The sequence below is a fragment of the Vipera berus genome, assembly GCF_964194415.1.
Source record: "Vipera berus genome assembly, chromosome: 2".
NCBI lineage: Eukaryota > Metazoa > Chordata > Lepidosauria > Squamata > Viperidae > Vipera > Vipera berus.
In genome coordinates this window covers 197,615,500-197,639,379 of record NC_138203.1, presented here as the reverse complement: position 1 = coordinate 197,639,379, position 23,880 = coordinate 197,615,500, and the positions used below count along the sequence as shown (strand labels likewise).

Here is a 23,880-nt window from a genome sequence, read left to right as displayed (position 1 = left end):
CCTGGCAGGCAGAGAAAATGAATAAAAAGAGACTGAAAGCCATTTACAATTGTAGAGGCGGACACAGTCACTTTTGATTCATGCTCTTTTGTTTTATTGCAGTCTCATTAAGTTAAAAAAACACCTTGTAGTTTCAATACCGCTAATGTGTTAAGCCCTAGGAAAGCATTTTCTGTTTCATCAATGGATTTGCTTCCATTCATAATTTTCTCAGCATACGAGCATTTTCTAAAGGATACAGTAAAGGCCACTATTTTTCAGACTGGTTTTTACTGTTTGAATCTACTTACAGAAAATTAATCTACAATGTGTTTTATACATACATGCATATGCATTTATATATGTATATGCATATACATATACACATACACATACACACATATATATTTGTACACACACACACACACACACACACACACACACACACACACATATATATATCCAACAGAGAGTTAAAGGGAGACTGGTATAGTTGTTTCAAGCTATTTAGCTCTCAACAGGAAAAGATTTCTTGCCATATATCTTAATTATACACACACACACATATAAAAGACACACACACACACACACACACATATATATGTTGTTGTTGTTGTTAGCTGCGAAGTCGTGTCCGACCCATCGCGACCCTATGGACAATGTTCCTCCAGGCCTTCCTGTCCTCTACCATCTTCTGGAGTCCATTTAAGCTCACGCCTACTGCTTCAGTGACTCCATCCAGCCACCTCATTCTCTGTCGTCCCCTTCTTCTATTGCCCTCAATCTTTCCCAGCATTAGGCTCTTCTCCAGTGAGTCCTTCCTTCTCATTAGGTGGCCAACGTATTTGAGTTTCAACTTCAGGATCTGGCCTTCTAAAGAGCAGTCAGGATTGATCTCCTCTAGGACTGACCAGTTTGATCGCCTTGCAGTCCAAGGGACTCACAGGAGTCTTCTCCAGCACCATAGTTCAAAGGCCTCAATTCTTTGGCGCTCAGCCTTTTTTATGGACCAACTTTCACTGCCATACATTGCAACTGGGAAGACCATAGCCTTAACTATCTGCACTTTTGTTGACAGGGTGATGTCTCTGCTTTTTAGTGTTCTGTCTAGATTTGCCATTATTTCCTCCCCAGGAGCAAGCGTCTTTTAATTTCTTGACTACAGTCCCCATCTGTGGTGATCTTGGAGCCCAGGATAATAAAATCTGTCACTACCTCCATTTCTTCCCCATCTATTTGCCAGGAATTGACAGGGCCGGATGCCATGATCTTGGTTTTCTTAATGTTAAGTTTCAATCAAACTTTTGTACTCTCCTTCTTCACCCGCAACAAGAGTCTCTGTAGTTCTTCACTTTCTGCCATTAGAGTGGTATCATCTGCATATCTTAGGTTGTTGATATTTCTCCCGGCAATCTTAATTCCAACTTTTGATTCATCTAGCCCTGCCTTTCTCATGATGTGCTCTGCATATAAGTTAAATAGACAGGGCGACAGTATACAGCCTTGCCAGACTCCTTTCCCAATTTTGAACCAATCAGTGGTTCCGTGTCCAGTTCTCACTGTTGCTTCTTGACCCGCATATAGGTTTCTCAAGAGACAAATAAGATGTTCTGCTACTCCCATCTCTTTAAGAACTTGCCACAGTTTGTCACCTCCACAGTTTGTCACCTCCACTAGCTTTATTGTTGCTCAGCTTTCCTAAGGCCCACTTCACTTCACCTTCTAGGATGTCTGGCTCGAGGTCAGTGACCACCTCATTGTGATTATCAGGGATGTTAAGCTCATTCTTGTATAGTTCTTCTGTGTAATTGTGCCACCTCTTCTTAATCTCTTCTGCCTCTGTTAGGTCCCTGCCATTTCGGTCCTTTATCCATACAATCAAAGGCTTTAGCATAGTCAATGAAGCAGAAGTAGATGTTTTTCTGGAACCCCCTAGCTTTCTCCATGATCCAGCGTATGTTGGCAGTGTGATCTCTAGCTCCTCTGCCTCTTCTGAAATTCTACCTGTACTTCTGGTAGTTCTCGATCCACATACTGCTGGAGTCTAGCTTGTAGAATTTTAAGCATAACTTTACTAGCATGTGAAATGAGTGCAATGGTGCGATAGTTTGAACATTCTTTGGCACTGCCTTTCTTTGGAATTGGAATGTAAACTGATCTTTTCCAATCCTGTGGCCACTGTTGAGTTTTCCAAATTTGCTGGCAAATTGAGTGTAGCACTTTTACTGCATCATCTTTTAAGATTTTGAATAGCTCAGCTGGAATACTGTCACCTCCACTAGCTTTGTTGTTGCTCAGCTTTCCTAAGGCCCACTTCACTTCACATTCTAGGATGTCTGGCTCATTCTTGTATAGTTCTTCTATGTAATTTTGCCACCTCTTCTTAATCTCTTCTGCCTCTGTTAGGTCCCTGTCATTTTGGTCCTTTATCATGCCCATTTTTGCATAAAACGTTCCCTTCATCTCTCCAATTTTCTTGAAGAGATCTCTGGTCCTCCCTATTTTATTGTTTTCTTCTATTTCTTTGTACTGTTCATTTAAGAAGGCATTCTTATCTCTTCTAGCTATTCTCTGGAATTCTGCATTCAATTGGGCGTATTTTTCTTTTTCTCCCTTGCCTTTAGCTTCCCTCCTTTCCTCAGCTATTTGCAAAGCTTCATCAGGCAGCCATTTTGCTTTCTTGCATTTCTTTTTCTTTGGGATGGTTTTAGTTGCTACCTCTTGTACAATGTTGTGAACCTCCATCCATAGTTCTTCAGGCACTCTATCAGATCTAATTCCTTAAATCTATTTGTCACCTCTACTGTATATTCAACAGGGATATGATTTAATTCATACCTGAGTGGCCTAGTGCTTTTCCCTACTTTCTTCAGTTTAAGCCTAAACCTTGCAACAAGAAGCTCATGGTCTGAGCCACAGTCAGCTCCTGGTCTTGTTTTTACTGACTGTATAGAGCTTCTCCATCTTTGGCTGCAGAGCACATAGTCAATCTGATTTCTGTGTTGACCGTCTGGTGATGTCCATGTGTAGAGCTGTCTCTTGGGTTGTTGGAAAAGAGTGTTTGCTATGACCATCGTATTCTCTTGACAAAATTCTATCAGCCTGTGCCCTGCTTCATTTTGTACTCCAAGGCCAAACTTGCCTGTTATTCCGGTTATCTTTTCGCTTCCTACTTTAGCGTTCCAATCCCCCATGATGATAAGGACATCATTTTTTGGTGTTAGTTCTATAAGCTGTTGTAGGGCTTCATAGAACCAGTCAATTTCATCCTCTTCAGCACCGGTGGTTGGGGCATAGACTTGGACTACTGTGATATTGAATGGTTTGCCTTTGATTCGAACCAAGATCATTCTGTCATTTTGGGGATTGTATCCCAGTATTGCTTTTCCTACTCTTTTATTGACTATGAAGGCTACTCCATTTCTTCTGAGGAATTCTTGCCTGCAGTAGTATACCTGATGGTCATCTGAATTAAATTCACCCATTCCTGTCCATTTTAGTTTGCTGATTCCTAAGATGTCAATGTTCAGTCTTGTCAGTTTGACCACATCCAGCTTTCCTTGATTCATGGATCTTACATTCCAGGTTCCTATGGAGAAAAAATCTTAATAGCATCGGACTTTCCTTTCACCACCAGATACATCCACAGCTGAGCGTCCTTTCGGCTTTGGCCCAGTCACTTCATTCTTTCTGGAGCTACTAGTACTAGCCCTCTGCTCTTCCCCAGTAGCATATTGGACGCCTTCCGACCTGACGGGCTCATCTTCCAGCGTCATATCGTTTTGTCTTTTGGTACTGCCCATAGGGTTTTCATGGCAAAGATACTGGAGTGGGTTGCCATTGCCTTCTCCAGTGGATCACGTTTTGTTAGAACTCTCTGCTATGACCTGTCTGCATAGCTCATAGCTTCATTGAATTACACAAGCCCCTTCGCCACGACAATATATGTATATATAAATTTGGATTGCCAACAAAGAGTTAAAGGGAGACTGGTATAGTTATTTCGAGCTATTTAGCTCTCATCAGGAAAATATTTCTTGCCTTATATCTTAAACACACACACACACTATATATATATATATATATATATATATATATATATATATATATATATATATATATATATATATATATATATACATACATACATACACATACATACATACATACATACATACATACATACATACATATATATATATATATATATATATATATATATATATATATATATATATATATATATATATATAAATATATATAACTCTCTTGCTCACGTGACTTTTTAAATCCTCCCCAAGCATCTGGATAGGAGAAATTTAAACATTGATGGCTCATTGTATTCGTATGACTTATCAGAGTCATGTATGTTTCTTTTTCCCTTTCTGATTATAAGTATAAAAATAATTTTGTCATTACGTGTGCATTCCAGCTTTTAGTTTGCTTAAGGAGGTTAATTTAAGGAAGTTTACAAGAATGTAAAAAAAATTTTTTTTAGACAAAGGAAGAAAATTTCAGCCAAGTTGTTGAGAAATTGGGAAACTTTAGTAATGTATACAATTATTAAATATGTAAAAACTACCCATATCAACTGCATTAAGGTATTTACATTTGATTTTAAAATTAGATGTAGGATTTGAGGAGAAAGTTCCCCATTCAGCAATCACAAGCTGTCTTCTGTCTGAAAGCAGTTGCGTGTTCTGCTCTAGAGCAGCTTTTGAGAGCTATGGAGGGGAAGAGGAGAGCCACAGAATAGTTTCTCTTTCCTGTTTCCACACAGGGAGTATTTTAAGTAGAACTTCGTAGTAGGCCTTGTGATAATGAATTGGAAACTGATGGTCTTACGTCACACTGTACTTTGCAATAATACTTTCACATCATGCATTTTGAGAAGCTCCCCAAAGATGTAAAGTATATTATCAGGCCTCTTAAGCATTCCCTGCAAACCGTAACAATCTTAATCAATCAGCTTGGGCAGCATGCCATCAGTGTAACGCAACTTCATTTTTACCCAGATGGGCTTACACTATTGTATGCAAGCTAGTTGGAGACTAACTTGCAAACTAATGTATTGCTTTGTACACATCCACCCAACTAGGAGGTATGTGAAGTATGTACTGATACATGTCATTTCACATACAGTGCCATCTCTGGAATCCCTTGTCTTTCGTGAGCTTTTGAAGGATAGACAGAATAATCTTATTATTACATTTAGTCTGTGTACAAGCTGCAAGTGAAATATTCTCTATGGATTGACCTGGTAAAATAAACCTTCCTATTTCTTCTGAAAGTCTAGCACAACTGCAAATGCATTAAAGTGTTGCATTTTTGGAGCCCAGGAAAAAAGCTCGATTCAAACAGCTGTGGGCTGATGAAACCAGAGTTACGCAAAACAGACTAGAAAGTCAAAATTGCTCCCAAGGAGTGCCATAGAACATTTTGTCCACTAGATGGTTCTGTCTGCTGATCCTGTTCTGAATCCCTGCAGAATTTTTGTGTCAGGGCAGAACTTCATATATAATTTTTAAGAAGCCTGTTTCCTAATCAAAGTAATACATAAATTTTGAAAGAAACGGGAGGCTTTATGTTTGAATTTTTGACATTGCAGATTTGCGCCAACTTTCTTTAAAAGAAAGAAAGAAAGAAAGGGAAGAAAGAAAGGGAAGGAAGAAAGAAAGAAAGAAAGAAAGAAAGAAAGAAAGAAAGAAAGAAGAGAAAGAAAGAAAGAAAGAAAGAAAGAAAGAAAGAAAGAAAGAAAGAAAGAAAGAAAGAAAGAAAGAAAGAAAGAAAGAAAGAAAGAAAGAGCCACTCATGGAGTACTATTTTCTCCAATCTCAGTCATGGAAAATGCCCTTTCAAGCAGACGCTGCTAATGCATCTGGGACACAGTGGAAATCCTCTGCTTTTCCTAGATTCAGGAATTTTTCACAAGACTTCTATTACTCTGCACCACTTGCAGTTCTCATCTCCTGGTTTCCTTCCATGAGTTATGACCAGTGGCTGATGAGAACAGACTATCTGTGTGCACAGCTGCCAGCCTGGCCCTTGTGGCCCATTTCCTCTAACTAAATTTCTTTGCTTTTAGAGCCTTTCTACTGCCACTTGAGTTGGAATCTTCCGATCTTGCAGCTGCTGACCTGCTTTAACTCTTAACTGACTCTTGTTACCTGTGGTACAAACCAAATGCAAAACGCAGTACATGAGCACAGAACGTCAACAGACACAAGGTGAAAGCTTTCGCCCTCCCATTATTTAAAGTGTCCAAAAACATTCCATTTGTTCAAAATCATCAAAGCTTACCAAATAGGGAGTGATTCCTAAATGTTTGCATTTGCTTGCATGTATCCTTACCAACATTTTTCCCCCTTCTGTCTCCTTTGCAAGCTTTCCATTTCCCCCCACCCCATCCCTTCTATTCGCTTATTTACTTCTGCCAACTAGGTTTTTTTTCTGGGTTGTTGTTTTTTTTTGCTCACTCCCTTTGTTTTTGTTAAAATGCTGGCAGCCCGAAAGTTAGATGAAGAAACAGATGCAGATTTCTTTTTCCATGGAACCATCCCTCATCTGTTTCAAAGAGGAGCAGTGTGAATTGGACTCTCTGGAAGCAATTGCTGCTGGACTTACATGTTGCCATAGTGACCTGTTGTCACTATATTAATGACTCTCAACTCCTCTCCAATGTTTTTGTGGCTTTTCACCTGGCCAAATTATCTTTCTTTCACTTGGCTTACATGGATCTAGCAAGTATGATTCTTTTAATATGACTCCAGGTTGCCACACACACGTGTGTGTGTGTGTGTGTGTGTGTGTGTGTGTGTGTGTGTGCATGCACACACACACGTGGGCTTGTAGAATGGGTCATGCTTCAAGTCTCATTCAGAAAATCTGAGCTGACATTTGGTTGACTTGCTTAGAATAAGTAGTTCATAATTCTCAGCCCCCTGTGGAATAAGCACAGTGGGTCATAACGGAAGTTAGCGCACAGAGCAGATTAGAAGTTCACAGGCTGAAAGTAGAGGTAGCACAGTAAATTAACACATGAGCTTTGGGAGCAATTTACATTTATGCTGTTCAGAAATGGGCTTCTTGAATTGCAGTAATGAAGATGCCTTCCTTTCTTCTTTTTCCTTTCTCTGATTGTGGAACAGTGGGATCCCAGAAAATAGTCAGGTGTTCTTTTTAACTTTTTCCAGACTTATAGGCATCAGTAATGATGATGATGATTTTTAATGGAGCTCTTCAGAGTGCTCTTTTGAGGAAAGCATGACATCTGAAATGCCAGTGATGAGAATCGGGAGTCAAACTTTACTTGGTAGAGATACAGTGGTGGGATTCAAATATGTGAACAACCGGTTCTCTGTGTGGATGCCACTTCCAGAAGTCCATTCTAGGCCTGGGCAACAAAAAATTAGCTACCGGTTCTGCCAAAGTGGTGAGAACCGGCTGAATCCCACCACTGTAGAGATACCACTTTTATTTTTAGACCACTATCAAAGGAAACTTGACACAGGTCGGTTGGTGGTTATGGGAGAGGAAGGGTTGGGCTAGTGGACACTTTATCAAGTCCTCATGGGCTTGACCCTCCTACCTATTTTGTTTAATATTCATATGAGGCTGCTAGAGAAAGTCGCCCATTGGTTCAGAGATTTGTTGTCATCCAATTAGATATTTCCAACTCAGATCACATGGGACCTGTGGTAGAAGTGTTGTGCCTGGGCGCTATGAGAACCTAGATAGGAAGAAACAGACTCAAACATGGCACAAATAAAACGGAGTGGCTGTTAGCTCAAATATCTATTAATTCTAGGAAGATAACAAATGTTATCTCTTGATGGGGTCCTTTCTTTTCTTTTCTTTTTTAAAAGTGTGCAGTCTGAAGGTCCTTCTGGACTAATAGTTTGTGCTAGAAGAGGCAGTGCATCAGTTTTAGCCATTAACAATGAAGAGAACAGTAAAACCATTTATGCCCTTTCACTGTACTTCTGTCCATCTGAGGTTGCTCTTGAACCCAGGAATGTCATCTGGAAAAAAATATGACTGCATATGCCAGATTCTTTATTATCACATGTTGATACCCTTTTTATAGGACGTACCTCAGCAATTGGTTTGTTCCTAAGTGCAATTCAAGTTGCCAACTATTATGGGTTGGGCCATTGCTATCTTCGAATTCACCTATTCCAGGTACTGTACATTCTGCCTGTCCAATCTATGCAATCAGAGCTTGCCTGCTCTGGGAGTGTTGATGGGAAGGACATGGAGATGGGTATTCTTTATGGGGGCATCCTCTCACAGAACATTTTTCCCTCTGAGGCAAGAGTGGCCCTTTCTCTCATACAGGTAGTCCTCAGCTTCAGGCCCTTTGTTCCGCAACAATTTAAAATGATGATGATGATGCCAAAATGAAGTTATGACCTGTGCCCTAAGTTATGCCTATTGCAGTGCCCCTCCATTCATGTGATCAAAATTGAAATGCTTGGCAGCCTGGCCACATTTGCAAACATAGCAGCTCTACAACTCCCCCACCCACCTATCTCTCTCCCCCCCGCCCCTGATCTATCCTCTTTTGGCCACCCTGCAGAGTGGTGCTCAGTGGTGGTAGGGGCAGGCCTGAAACATGGGCCCTGGGCCTTCAGCAATCTCAGATAGCTGATCCTATAAAGTAGCAGGGGGGGAGGCGGAGCAACTGGGGCTTTGTGCAGTGATGTTGGGGTGGGATTTGTGACAGCATTTCTCAGTGGAATGGATCAAGGGATCAATTCTGTAACTGTTTACAAAGAGGAATTTTATATGATAATGAGGTATTTTAAAAATCTACAATTAGTGTTTGTTTTTATTCATTTTATGTTGAGAAATGCATCAGACAAATAAGGAGATAAGCTTTGGGGATAAATATGATTTGTATAATTGTCTGACCAATCAAACAGTTCATCTTATCGTGGGATTCCTCTTTATTTGCAATTACAGAATTCATAATTGGGCAGAGTGCATTTGTGAATGAAAAAAACACAACGCGTTCACTCGATCCATCTCTGACATCAAGTACGGCCCATTTCTCAAAGGGCTGGATTTGTTTAAGGTTGAATTTAGCTGCAGCTATTTTAAAAAGCAAAGGATTGTATGTGATGCATTTGTATACTTTAGCAATAGTTAGAAGCATTACTAAGCCTACGACAAACAGCATATTTCACTTCTTTCCATCCCCGGTTTTTCTTCAGAATAGAATATATGTCCTTCTCATGCATAGCTTGTACATGGAGCCTTTTAATTGTTTGTTCTCCTTGTGTAGAATCGGCCAACTGAGAAGTAGGTGCCAGTCATGAATGATAATCACCTCAACTCTATAGCAGAGACTCAGTATCCAGATGAGCCTCTCTCTGATAGCCAGAAAGGGATACAAATACATAAACAAAAAATTGGTCCCTGTAGTTTTGCCTTCCTTCTATCTATAATCAGTTGCTTCACGTAGCACATGTTCTCAACTAATCCTGGTGATTTCTTACTCTTTAATCAACAGCAAGTACTCCATACGTCCATCATGGCTCACTGCCAGACTGAACTAAAGTAGCTGAGGATGAATATTGTGTCTGTTTTATATGCATGTATTGCTTCAGGCACTCCCCCAGTGCTCCTTCTATATAAATAGCTTATTGTGCTCGTAGAGGGAATAGGGACCAACATCATTTTAGGCTGCTACACAGCAAAAATGTCCTTATAAAGTATGCTGCATAGGACATTTCTAGTTTTGTTTCAACTGATTCTCTTCTGATATTTAAAAGAAAATATGGAGGTTGTTTGTAATTTCTATGGCTGTCTGAAAAATGTTAAGCACACGTTTTGTGTGGTTAAAGAACATTAAAAATAGCAAATTCACCCTCTTGGTTTTGTCTTGATCTCATGGTTTTTATTGCTGGACTTCTTCATATATGGTTGGGTCAATTCCTATACCAGCGATACTGACTGGAGAATTCTGGGAGTTGAAGTCCACAAGTCTTAAAAGTTCCCAAGGTTGGAGACCCCTGTCCTATACCATGGAATCCATGATCACAACACAGGATTTAATGGACCAGGTGAAACCAAAAGGGTGAATTTGTTATTTTGAATGTTCTTTAGCTACCCAAAAATGGTGCTAAAAATAATTTGTGAATAAGCTTGTGCTTATATGTATGAAAATGTAATTTCTAGTAAAGAACTGAAGGTCAAACACTATGTTCTATTAATTATGTAACATGCAGCTGCTCTCTTGTTTTTTTTTTTTTCATTTAAAAAGAACAGGATACTCTAATAGGGCCTCAATTTCTGAGCTTAGCTAGCTTAGACCTATCTTTTAAGTTCTTTTTGAAACTTGTCAGGCATAGAAGCTTTGGAGGACGACTTTAGTAAGCAATTTCTCATATGTGTTCATGGACTTAATTTTTTTATAGTAATTTTATTAAAAGTTACAAGTAAAAGGATAAAAATTAATACAAATTAGAAAAGAATAAAAAATAGAAAGTGCAGAATGAAAAAATAGAAAGAAAAATAGAAAAGAAAGCAAAAATAATATAGTAAAGAAAAAGAAAAGGCATATATAAAGAAATATATTAGGATTCTTCCTAATCATAAGTATAAACATCTTTTTTAAGTTAATACATTCTCTTAAATTACAATAAATGATCTCATCCCGTATCTCATTTTCTTACGTTTAAACAAATCCTTAAAGCTTCAAAAGTCCATTAAGGGTTACCAGAAATTACAACATATCTATTTGAACCTTGATCAAATAAATCAACCTTATATTCTTTCCTTTTACTTTTAACAATTTTGATCTTTAGTCCCTTCAGGTAATGTCTGAAAACTTAATTTCTTTTCTTTGTCCTTTCTCACAAATTTTTTCAAAATTTAAACAAGCCTTTTTTGTAAATCCAATTTATGAATATTATTCAGGTCACTCTCTTGGTTTATTATTTGCATATTTCTTTTAATTAATAAGACATCAGCCAGTTTCTTTTATATGTCCAGTATGCCCATCTTTTTCCATGTCATTCTTGTACCCTGTCATTTTTAATCCAGTTTTGGACTCAATCTTGCCAGGTAAAACTTGTTTTCTTCTTTCAAAACAACTTTTAAACAAAATCTTTCTATAGAAGCAAACATTTTTAACTTTTGTTCTCTTTCAAGTTAGGGTTTGAATTAGGGTTAGTCTTAAGTGATTCCTGGCCTTGACTCTCCTGAGGCTGACATTTTACAGGCTCAGATGGAACAGCTTTTTTCAGGGTCAGATTCAGAATCTTGAGTCCTGAGCCTGAGTCAAGAGAAAATTAATTTCTGGGTCCATTGTTTCAATATATATTTTAATATGCCCATTGTTTCCAACCAGTATGGTGCTGAGCTTTCATTTGCTTAGGTTGGAAACATGCAGAAGAGGCCTTCATCCTGCAGTGGATAGGCAGTGGCTAAAATGATGATGATGAGGCCCAGTGTTAAAATACTTTGCTTTGTCCTGTATTAGTAAGTCAATTTTAAGTGTACGTCTCCTTTAATTGTAATATTTAGTTCCTTCTGGTTCTCTTATAGTGCCTGACCTTCAGAGTCTTAGCCTATCATGTTTTGTAAAAAAGGAATTCAAAACAAAAACAATTTTCCGCAGGAATTATAATTAATTCCTAATTCTTATTTCAAATCCATCTGGACTCTTAATCTGTTTGTAACATTCCAGAATCAAAGTTCTAATCAAGCTTTCGCTGTGATTTTTTTTAACTGCTTAAACTTCTATTTAAAACTTATTTCATTTTGACAGTGCTGCCAAACCTGTCAATCCAAAGGTTCCTAATAGCTGAAAAGCAGTTAATAAGGAACTTACGAAACTGATTAGAAAAGGAAGTAGAGTATGCAAACCCAATGTCCTTTTGAAGGCCCTGATCACAATTTCACCCAAAAGATGGGATATTCCTTCATCTCCATGTACTCTAAACCTGCTAAAGACCACTGTCTTCTCATGAGGACCAATTGTATGGAGCACTTGTGGGCAACCTCAAGTCCTCTCCTTGTCTGGAGAGGAATTATGATGACTTGATCTACTCTCTAGCTCTTTAGTTCACTTCAGTTGTTGGCTCTGTTTTTAGGTAAAGTTTTCTTTATTTTGCCATATCTTCCCTGGAAGTCCTTCATGGCCTTCACTGACTATGTTTTTCTGTGATTTATCAACAATAGTCTTGTTTTCCAGTCTTCCAAATACTTTGGCTTTAGGTGACTTCTGAAAAGGAGAAAGAACAATCATTTGAGGATATATGTGTGGAGCTTTTTCTTTTTTTCTTTTTTTGGAACTAAGATGCCTGATTTTAAATTCATTGCTATTCCTTTCCTCCCAACTGGAATGCATGTTTTCATTTACCATGGTTTTCACTCCTCCCCTCCTATAAATGAATTTGATGCCCCAAATCACTGTTTAGCTTACATTGCTTGTTGTGGTTTTTCATTTCTTTGTATTTGCTTAATTTAGCTTGTCTGGTGAAGGCAACCCATTGAACCTTGTTTGAACCTCGGATTCAGTTTGCTTACAGGCTGATTAGATCTGGAACGCCTATTGCTGGCAGTGCAAATGTAACAGCCTTGTGTGTGGCGATTACATTTTGACAGTTCTGCTTTAAAAAGAGGTCAAAGTGGTGGGTACTTCATTCTGTGCCTGGTAAATTAGTGAACAATATCTGCTTCCTTTGTCTGCATGTTTGATTACTTTCATTGCCTTTTGTAATTTGGGCTGAACTAAAGTCTTACAGTAGGAAAATACAGGGATTAGATTTTTTCCTGTTGAATTTTAAGCTTTATATAGTTTAATGTTGTGTGAACCTGTTGTACTTCCAATTAATGTATTTGATTATTGGAATTCAACTGTATATTTCCTCTCCTGATATAGAATTGCAAAATTTTAGGTAATAGCTAGGGAGAAATCTACAATACATTCTGGCTAACCAGCCTCATTTTTTTAGCTGCAGCTTTTGAAATATCTAGATGCTTTATCCATCAGTGTAATTTATAACACAACATCAGCTATGCAATAAAATATAACAGTATGAACAGAATTCTAATTCTTTAGAGAAACAATTTCATTTTTTCCCCTGGCAGTGGAGAACTTTATAAAAGTTAAAATAATTCTGGGTTGCTTGTGGGAGAAGATCTGTAATGAGAGTAGAACTGCCTTGGAATAGTTTGCAAAAACAGTCCTGTAAGTGAACAATTCTTATGATTAGGAATTTGTGAGCTGATAACAAGGAGAAATCACCATAATTTCTATCCATACATTGTTGTCTTGTCCTTTCCTGTAGCTCTTCTTCTTCTCCTCTTTGCAGCAAAAGTGTGTGTTTGCCTGTGTGTCTTTGTGTATCTTCAGATGCTTTCTTGAAATCTGGTTTTGGTTTCTTGGGAGTGAAAGGTTTCAAATCATCAGTTTTGGTCCAAAGTGATTGTCTCATATTCTTAAAGGCAGGACTTTTTTTCTCATAGAATGCTCAGGACGGAGTTCCGGCACCTTTTTTGAATGGGACCTTGTAGGGTAGGCAAGGCAGGTTGTATGACATATGTGAGTTCCGGCACCTTTTTCTTTTACAAAAAAAGCACTACTTAAAGGGAAAGGTGGAGTCTGCTGTTAACTTCTTAAGGTAATTTAGGCAGTGCACTTTTTGCTCATTCATTATTTCAGAAGAACTTAAGACTTGCTCTGTAATGTACAACCAAGGCAGACTCAACCCTTTCCTATAAGAATATGAGACAATCGCTCTGGACCAAAACTGATGATCTGAAAGCCTTTCACTGCAAAGAAACCAACACCAGAATTTCAAGAAAGCATCTGAAGATACAGACACACAGGCACGCACGAAGGAAGAGGAGAAGAGAAAGAGGAAGAGAAAAGGAAAAGACAGGACAGAATTCTGTCCTGTGCAGAATTCAGATACTAAAGAGATGAGTGAATAGGATTAAGAGGGAATTATTTTCCTTTGGGTTTTTCTTTCTTGCCATACCTTTGAACTAGGAATACTTACTATATATCTATAGTAAGGTAAAGGCAAAGGTTCCCCCGCACATGCGTGCTAGTCGTTTCCAACTCTAGGGGCCGGTGCTCATCTCCGTTTCAAAGCCAAAGAGCCAGCGCTTGTCCGAGGACGTCTCCGTGGTCATGTGGCCGGCATGACTAGACGCCAAAGGCGCACGGAACGCTGTTACCTTCCCACCGGAGTGGTCCCTATTTTTCTACTTGCATTTTTACGTGCTTTCGAACTGCTAGGTTGGCAGAAGCTGGGACGAGTAACAGGTGCTCACTCTGCTACGCGGCACTCGGGATTCGACCCGCCAAACTGCCGACCTTCTGATCGACAAGCTCAGCGTCCTAACAATATTGCCTTTTCTTTAGCAACCCCGAAATGACTGTGAAGTTTTATGCTGAAAGTTTAGACATCTACAAAGTAATTCATAGGTATAGTAAACATATGAATTGGAAGTGATTAATCCTGTCATCTAATATTTAATTTTTAATTTAATAATATTTATATACCGCCCTTCTCCCTGAGGACTCAGGGCGGTTCACAGGGCAGAATAAAATACTAAATACAAACGTTAAAACAAGATTAAATAATTGCCCATATTAAAACAGTTGGAATCAAGTTCTAAAACACCAAGTTAAAATTAAAACACAAGACTAAAAACCCCACCAATCCCCATCAGGCTAGGCCGGCTTGAACAAACAGAAACGTCTTGAGATCGCGACGAAAGGAGCGAAGATCGGGCGCCATCCGGAGCTCTACCGGTAGCTGATTCCACAGCTCCGGAGCGCCCACAGAGAAGGATCTCCCCCTGGGGACCACCAATCGACATTCTCTGATCGGTGGCACCCTGAGGAGGCCCTCTCTGTGGGAACGCACAGGGCGCAGGGAGCTTGATGCCGGCAGCAGATGTTCCCTAAGGTACTCCGGCCCCATGCCATGAAGGGCTTTAAACACTGTTACCAGTACCTTGAATCTCACCCGGAAGACAACTGGCAACCAATGCAGCTCACGGAGCAGCGGTGTAACGTGGGAGTATCGGGAGACTCCCAACACAACTCTCGCGGCTGCATTCTGTACCAGTTGGAGCTTCCGGGTGGTCCTCAAGGGCAGCCCCATGTAGAGAGCGTTGCAGTAGTCTAGACGAGAGGACACGAGCGCATGAGTGACCGTGCACAAATCATCCCGGCTAAGATAGGGCCGCAACTGGCGCACCAGGCGAACCTGGGCGAAGGCCCCCCTAGTCACAGCTCCTATATGGTCTTCCAGGGTGAGCCGTGAATCTAGGAGGACTCCCAAGTTGCGAGCCCTATCTACGGGGGGTAATAGTTCACCCCCCATAGCCAGAGGTGGAACATCCGAATAAACCCGGGATGAAGGTATGCAGAGCCACTCAGTCTTGTCGGGGTTGAGCTGGAGTCTGTTCCTCCCCATCCAGACCCGAACCGCCTCCAGGCACCGGGACATCACGTTGAGGGCATCACTGGGGTGGTTTGGGGTCGAAAGGAAAAGTGTGGAGTTCCTGGAGTTTGCTTTTGCACATATCTGTGCATGTAAGGCCTTGCTGATATGATCAGAAACTCTTTCTAGGGAAGTATATAGGTATCTCTGATTAGCATGGCTTTTGTCCCCGAACCTAAGCAGAATAGCTCGATTGACTCTTACACCATTATGCATTTTGTTTCTTTCCATCTTGCTTGATCCAACATGCACCGTTTTCAGCGCTGAATTATTTAATCGGGAGAATTTTGAAAGTAAAAGCTAAAGGCAAAACTGCTGCCAAACTCCCCATGCCAAATTACTGCCCTAGTTTTTATGTGTTTTTGTTGTTAAGATGAATGCCGGGACCTGATGCTTTCTGGAAAGAAATATTAAAATGTGTTCCTGTAAATAAGCTTTTGGCTTCTTTTTTGTAGCCACAACGAAGAACAAATTCTGGCCTCAAAAGTCAGGGGGGAAAAAAAACCTGTCTGGAATTTACCCAGTTGGCCCTCAGACAAAATGAGAAAAGAGCTGATAAGATGGAGTCAGCTCCTAAAGGGAGAAGGTTGCCTGGGTGGGTCGATTCAGACAAGGGAGGCTTGCCATTTTCAACTGGCACCTCCGTTGTTCAGGGTTAGTCTGGTATCTTCTTCCTGGGCTGTTATCCAAGGCTGGCTGTCTTGACTATGCTAGAGTGCCAAATCAGCCTGGGTGTTAAATATGTGCAGCTCGTACTACAGATTGTGTTAGACTAACAAGTGTTATGTGGTGTGCATGTTAATGTGGATCTTACCCAGTTTGTACTTCCCAAGCCGCTGTAGAAACCAAAAAGCCCCTATAAATCCATATATCTGAATGATTGTCAGGGGAAAGAAAAATAACTTAGCATCTTTCAGTAAGGTCTTGGAAAAGAGAGCTCTTACATGGAGTATTTTTTGAAAGGGTTTTTAAAATCCATTTTTATTTCTTTAGAAGTATATTTGGAGCTTATGTTGCTTTGTGTTCTGTACCAGCCTGCTACCGGCCCTGCAGAAAAGTCAGGGACAACCCCTTTACAAATGGCAAGAGGCTGGAATTAAGCCTGCCAAATTTATTAAGATAAAACAGAGCAAAACAAGACACCAACCATGAAACAGGAGCTATGAAAAAGGAACTAATCAAGCGGTTGCCTTCAGCAAACCAGCCCTCCCACGCATTCCCCTTTTATACAGTTCAGGGCGTGGCTTCTCTCTGCCTCCTTCCGAGGTGCCCCATTGCCTTCCTCTGTTTACTCCTGATTGACTGCCTCCTGCGTCGGGCGTCCTTGAACAGGGCCAGCTGTGGGTCATCTTCATCCACGCTGTCAGGCTCACACAGCTGGGTCTCCGTCGTGACCAGGTGGGAGGGGCCTGGCTGAGGGCTCTTATCAGCAAGATCTTCAACCCCCTCAGCAAGCTATTCAACACCCCCCTCCTCCTCTGAGTCGTCCGACCCAACTGCCGAACCCACAGGCTGACCCTGAATCACAACACTTTGGTTGTACAATCCTATGGTTTTGGTACTGAATTAAGTTGTACATTTTTTGTGGTTTAATTGTTGTTTTGCTTTGTTATGACTATAGATGTCTGGAATCCGTTGATTTCAGTGGTATACTGGATAATAAATAAACAAAGAATAGGTACCAATAGTAAAACTTCAGACTTTAGATGCAATGGACAAATCGGATACATGGCTTTAAGAATCTGCCCATCACATCAAGGCTTTATTGCAAATGATGCTATTTATGTCCGTTATATAATTAACAAAATGATGCAAATTCAGATTTAATGGATCCTTAACTAGTAGTTCATTAAATAAAGTTTACTATATTGGTTAAACAACTTTAAAAAATTATTATATTGAGGCAATTGCTTGCAAAAATTCATATTTAAGAAAAAAATGTAGGACATTGTATGTTATTAAAAAGTATGCTGGAAAATGCATTAGAGATTTCTCTTTTTTAAAAAAATCACATGTTGAGATAGAAAGTTGGAAAGGCCAACATCGGAATGCCTTTCTTATCTCTGATTGTTTTAACATTTGTTTGGAACAATAAAAGACATCGGAGGAATTATTACTGGTTTATCTCCTGAAAGATTAACATTGCCCTCTAGATATGGGAGAAAGGAAACTTTGCTGAAGTCTTGTTATCAATCATTTTCCCATCCCATTCTGCTCATTCAGGGGCCAAACTAAATCAGGAACAGGATTGAGCTTTCTGAGGAAAAACCCTGGTGCTTCCAGGCCACACTTTTTAAAATGGAATTATTCAATAAATATCAAAAATCAGCTTTTTTGCTGATTTTCCCCCCCTTCTATGTGCTAATGAGGACTTCATGCAAAAATCTGCATGGTGGCTTTATATATTACTAGGACCCTTTTCTTGAAATACCTCTCTGAAAGAATGTCTTCATTTAAAGTGGCTGATGACTAGCATTTTCCCCACAATTAAAATCTGTTTTTTTTATTTTGATCAAGGATTGATAAACACAGATAGTCTGATTGTCTATTAGAAAAATATTTACCTTTAAATACCTACAATACGATTGGAAGTTTTATACATTTCTTTGCAATGATAAAAAGAAACTACTTGCTCATCTATGAAAAATGCTTGGTGGAATGTTTCAGTAGGAAGCAGGAAAAGCTTGTAGTCAGCAAAAATATTTTCTTCCAAGCCATAATACTGATTGTTTAAGAATCCCCCACTACCCCAGGCTGGTGAGAAGTCCAAAAATAGCACGACAGAATTCAATTTTCTTTGGATTAGAAAACAAAGGGCACTTAGTATGTAATATTTACTTTATCTACAAATAAACAATACTTACCAGGAATATACAAGTAAAGGCTTAGAAAATGAAAGTTGAAAAAGTTTGAGAAATTTTTTTTTCTTCCTAAAACTAATACTCTTTGACTAGAAATACTGGAAATCTTTTCTGTGGAAATTCCTAATTTGGAAGGTGTAACGTAAAGAATTTTATCTGTTATTTTAGTGTGAATTAAATAATGAAAATGAACATGTTCAACATTCAAGCTGCATCTCTATACCTGGTTGATCTTAGTCCTCATAGTGTACCACCCAAAACATGAGAAAATGTATTGCTATATTGCTCTGGGCTATGAATACAACAATGAAACTTATTTACATTTCTTCTGTCTTTCTCTTTCTCTCATCTATTCACTCTTCATATACAGTATTTGCTTTGGGATACCGTACACTCTAAATGACCAAACTACATATGACTAAATTAGATCAACACTCTTCTTTCTTCTTTTTTTTATTGAAAAGTTTTACAATACATTTTTTTTTAACAAAACAAAACCCCTCCCAACCCCCTCCCCTCTTCCCAACCCTCCCCAACCCCTCCCTCCCTTCCCCCTCCCCCCTCCCCGACTTCCCAGAGCTCAATACAGGGTATAAAAATACAAACAATCATAGTCTACCTTATGCAAACAACAATAAACTATTAAATCTATCGCACTTTAACTCTTATAAAATAACTACAAGCAATATAAATATCACATCAATACTTATTCAAATGCTAAATGAAACTTTTTAGTCCCATATTTATTCTGGATATAATCAATCCATCTTCTCCACTCCACAATATATCTCTGTTGCGACTGGTCTTTCAAGTACGCTGAGATCTTTGCCATTTCCGCCAGGTTGGAAACTTTTAAAGTCCATTCTTCTATAGTCGGCAGTTCTTCCTTCTTCCAATATTTCCCTACTAAAAGTCTCGCTGCCGTAATTAAATTCAACATCAGCTTAGTGTCTTCTTTCATACTGGTCTCTTACTGCTGTCTTTGTTTAGCATTGACTTACCGGTATTTTTTATATTATCTGAGTCCATTGGGAAAATGATTCATGTTTGTTTTTCTTTTGAGACTTTAAATTGGGGAAAACTGTTGAGGAAATCTAATGAATAGGAAGAAGAAAAATAATTTTGTTACGTGAAAAGGGAGGGGGTGCAGAAAGTTCTTGTAGATTTAGTTTGCGTGAGAAAAAAACATGAAAAGAAGTATTTCTGAGTTCATGTGTTTATGCATAGATGAAACTTATTATGGAATGGTGTGTTTCTGACTGCACATGTATAGAGGTCTGGATGTACCATAGTTGGTTGTAAGCAGTGGTGGGATTCAAACATGTGAATAACTGGTTCTGTGTGGATGCCGCTTCCAGAAGTCCATTCTGGGCCTGGGCAACAAAAAATTAGCTACTGGTTCTGCCAAAGTGGGGTGAACCGGCTGAATCCCACTACTGGTTGTAAGTCATTGCAGATGCCCACATGACTACTTCACTCAGCAACCCCAATCCTGGTTTTCCCAGTTGTGGTCATTAGGAGGACCAAAAAGAGCAGATAGCTCCCCTCCATGCCCAACTGGAATTCCAGCAGTAGTCTGAAGAAAGGAAGACAAATGGCCTGAAGAAAGGAAGAAAAATGGTTAGTTAACATATAAAGATTTTCTAATACAAAAAGCAGAAGACACGAAGGGACTCTGAAGTGGGCTGCATTCAGAGACAATAGTTCTGCTCTTTGAAAGCAGTCCCATTGTTTGGTTTTTGACTTCTATTATCCCCAGGGTCCTGGAGTCTGTTAAATCCAGCTAAAGTGTCTAGGGCTTGGTCTAGTGATGTGGTGTGTGATAAACTTGAGGAAATGAACAAGGGTCTCAGCATTTTTAGCTGAGCCATGTGTTTGTTGACCCTTCTGGTTAGTTAAGGCAGCCAGGGCGATGAGTGGTGCTTGGATCCATGCTAAGGTGGCAGACTCTTTGAGGGAAGAGGTTGTCCTTTGGCCTTGAAGGAGGTGAAGGTGCACACCATCTTCAAGACTTAACAATCTAGGGACAACTGTTATCCTTTCCAGAGGAACCTGGAACAAATGGATTGTCTAGACCTATTTCATTCAGATCTCAAGCTAGAATTCAGTACGGAAGCATTCTTGGATGGATTTGTAGATGATCTGTGAAATGGTTGGGTTAGTATATCCATTCTTCTTCTCTTTGATCTCTCCACGGCACCATTTTATAGTGGTTTTCTTCCTTCCTTTGGGAAAAGTACTAGTTTTGGCTGTGGGGGAGAGGTCACTTCCTAGGTCTTCCTTTGTTAGGTTCCACAGGGTCGACATCCTCTCCTTGTTCAACATCTGCATGAGGGTCTGCCTGTCTCTCATCAGTTCAGCCCAGCTAGTTCAGTCCAACAAGACTGACATGCTCCATGTTCCTTCAATCAAACAATGTCATCTATTGGAATCCCAGGATGTGAATTCTCTATTGCTATGCCTGTCCTCTGGAATGAGATTCCAAATGATATCCATGTGGCTCCCACTGTGATAGCATTCCAGAAAGCCTTGAAGAGTTTGATGTTCCTTCAGACCTTGAGTTAGGCTGATTGGAGCCCCAGTGGAATACGCTCGGATATGTGGGTGTTGTTAATCAGATTATCCATCTCATCTTGTTCTTTTTTCCCTTTCTTGTTCCTTTGTTTCTAATGTTTTACTTTATTTCCCCATTTTATTGCATAATGCCTGGATTCAAACAATTTGGTGTTGGGCAGTGCCTAAATTGAATAAATAAAACAAAAATGTAATAATGCAGGGAGCAGGGTGAAGAAGGACACCAGCTTGTTTGGGGCAAACAAATGTAAGTCCTTTGTCATTCCATGCCACAAGCAGATAATAAACTAGAAATAAAAGTACAACCCTGTCATATAGCTTTTGCTAATTCTTAATTCCCATAGCTGTTTTTCTGGACATATGTCTTCTTTTGAGATTATGTCTTCTCTGGGCCTATCTTTGTCTCCCTCAGCCATATTCAAAATGAGCTGAAGTATTTACTAGGAAAACGTAAAATATATGTACTAGTTTGTTTATTTCAGATCTTTGGAGATGATTACTGGCACTCTAAAGAAATCATCTTCCCATGAAGGCAATAGAGATGTCCTGATTGATTTCCCATTGTCTTAGTATATTGTCTTAGTATATTGATGCAAAGTACAAGGCCAGTTCCATATTCATTATAACAAATTTTCAAAGAAGAAAATATGTTGTTCTGTGTCTCTACAGCAAGATCGTCACATAGCACATCCATCTTTTCAGTAATTTTATAATGAGCTGTTGTTTAATGTTCAATATGTTTGATGTTCATATTAAAGCCAAAGTTGCTTAATTATTAAAATGCTGGACTAGGATCGGAAAACCAATGTTCCAGAGTCTACTCTTAGTCATAGAAGCTCACTTTCTCTTGGTCCAATTGACCTCAATTTGTTGGAGGGAAAATATAAATTCTGTGTTATAGTATTGATTGAGTTTCTGGAAGAAGGGTAGCATATAAATCCAGCAGATATACCATCCTCATCCTTGGATGTTGTAAAACAATTTTAAACATTCTTTCCTCTGTTTTTATCTATAAATATTATTTTTTGTAGAATTTTTTTTCTAAAAAATATTATTATTGATCAATTATTATTGATCTTTTCTGTCCATGGTCACAGAGGCTGTATTTGCATATAGTATTGATACTATGAAGATATAATGGCACTTCTATGATTACTTTTTTTTTATTTGCAGGTGTACAACTCAAATAAGGACAACCAAAATGAAGGCAGTAAGTAATTTATTATTTAGTAAAAAAAAAAAAGCTAATATCGAGCAAATGATTTTTTTAGGCTTCAATGCTTGAATAAACCAGTAGATGGTGCTCCATAATCTATTTTAGCCTTCTACTCTAGTCTTAAACTTTCAGGTATAGTTGTGGGGATCAAGTGGTTTCACAGTAACGAACGGTAAAGGCCGACAATCACTGTATTAAACAAAAGAGGTTTATAGCTGCTGGAGTTCCAGCAAGCAAACATCTGGATGCAACTCAAGATCTGTGGAGTTCTGAAACTGGCTTTGTTGCAAATTGTGTGTTTCCTTTGGCGAATTATTTAACAACCTTTTGTCTCAGTTTACACAACCCAGGCACAGAGGTTTACAGAAGGGAAGTGAGAAGGAGAACTAAGATTTTTCTGAATCTTAGTTCCTTGTTTTACTTTCCTTAAAATTCAATGAATAGAAATAAAATATTTTACGCTAAATGGAGTTTGCCCAAAACCTGAGCCTGTCCCTAGACTGTTGTTGAGCAGATGTATTTTTGGAATGAAAGGCTCTTTGTGCGTATGAAATAGCGCTCTTTAAATATTTTCCTCTCTTCACCCCAAATATTGGACAGAACAAAAGGCTTGATATGTGTTTTTCTGAGCAACTTGAACTTCTTGCTATTTAAAATGTGTTCTCTATTTCTAAGCAGGGAGCCAGCTTACAAATATCACTACAGTTCTAGTTCTTTTTATTTATTTATTTATTTCTCTTTTTAAAGCTTCTGCCATACAGTGACCTAGCAGCAAATCTCTTGTTTATCTTGGGTGTGGCTTATAAATTTAGTGTGGATTTTCATATGTTGGTTATTGAGTTTGGGAATACTGATGAATGGCATTCTTTTTAACCCGGCAAACTCAGAAATACTTGGAACACAGTAAAAGAAACTGCCTCCTGTTGCTCCCTCCCCCCCCCTTTTTTTTTAAGAGCAAGCAGCATTCAACTGAAACCTTCATGAGCTCATTGGCCCTTTTCATCCTAAGGGATCCCTGCTGGTTGTGTTTCTTTATAAATAGAATGTTGTTCCTAGTAAATTTGAGAAGCAGCATCTCCAGCTGTTGGGTCACTCCGGCTGACAGACACTACAGAAGTGGTCCAGTTTCTCTTGCTGCTTTTCAGTTGATAAATGCCATACAATTTTAAACCCACACTTTCCTTTCTTCCCTTCCCAGCAGTGAAAGATTTACATACCTATCATCTCTTTAATAGCACTAGTGTGTCAAACAAGACGGCACAATTAGAGATGATTGCACTTCAGCAGATTGTGAGATTATGTCAGCCTAGTGTTTCTAGGAATCCCTCTTCCTACCAGCCGTATGTTCCTGTGTTAAGAAATTTAAAGAAAAAGCAGTAGAGAAACTTGCAGTTAGCTGCTGGTGATTTTGACTGATATATAGAGCAAAACCATGATTTTATTTTTCTGTGACATAGAGGCTTCCTATCTCTGACCTTTTAAATGCAGAATTCTACAGGTAGTCCTCACCTTACAACAGTTTCTTTAGTGACCCTTTTACAACGGCACTGAAAAAGTGACGTATGATCATTTTTCACAGTGAGGACAATTGTAGCATCCCTGTGATCATGTGATCAAAATCTAGACACTTGGCAACTGACTCATATTTATGACGGTTGCAGTGTCCCGGGGTCACCGATCCCCTTTTGCGAGGTTCTGATAAGCAAGGTCAATGGAGAAACCAAATTCACTTAATGGCCATGTTACTAACTTGACATCTGCAGTGATTCACTTAGCA

At 39.2% G+C, this 23,880-nt stretch overlaps 1 protein-coding gene across 3 annotated transcripts in view; it reads left to right on the top strand.

Moving 5' to 3' along the window:
• The window catches only part of ARHGAP26 (Rho GTPase activating protein 26), a 282,090-nt gene that overhangs the window by 132,087 nt on the left and 126,123 nt on the right, over window positions 1-23,880 (top strand). For all 3 annotated transcript variants that reach the window (XM_081317345.1, XM_081317346.1, XM_081317347.1), the window contains one exon: window positions 22,061-22,097. In XM_081317345.1, coding sequence (XP_081173471.1) covers window positions 22,061-22,097 — 37 coding nt within the window. The remainder of the gene's footprint in view (window positions 1-22,060; window positions 22,098-23,880) is intronic.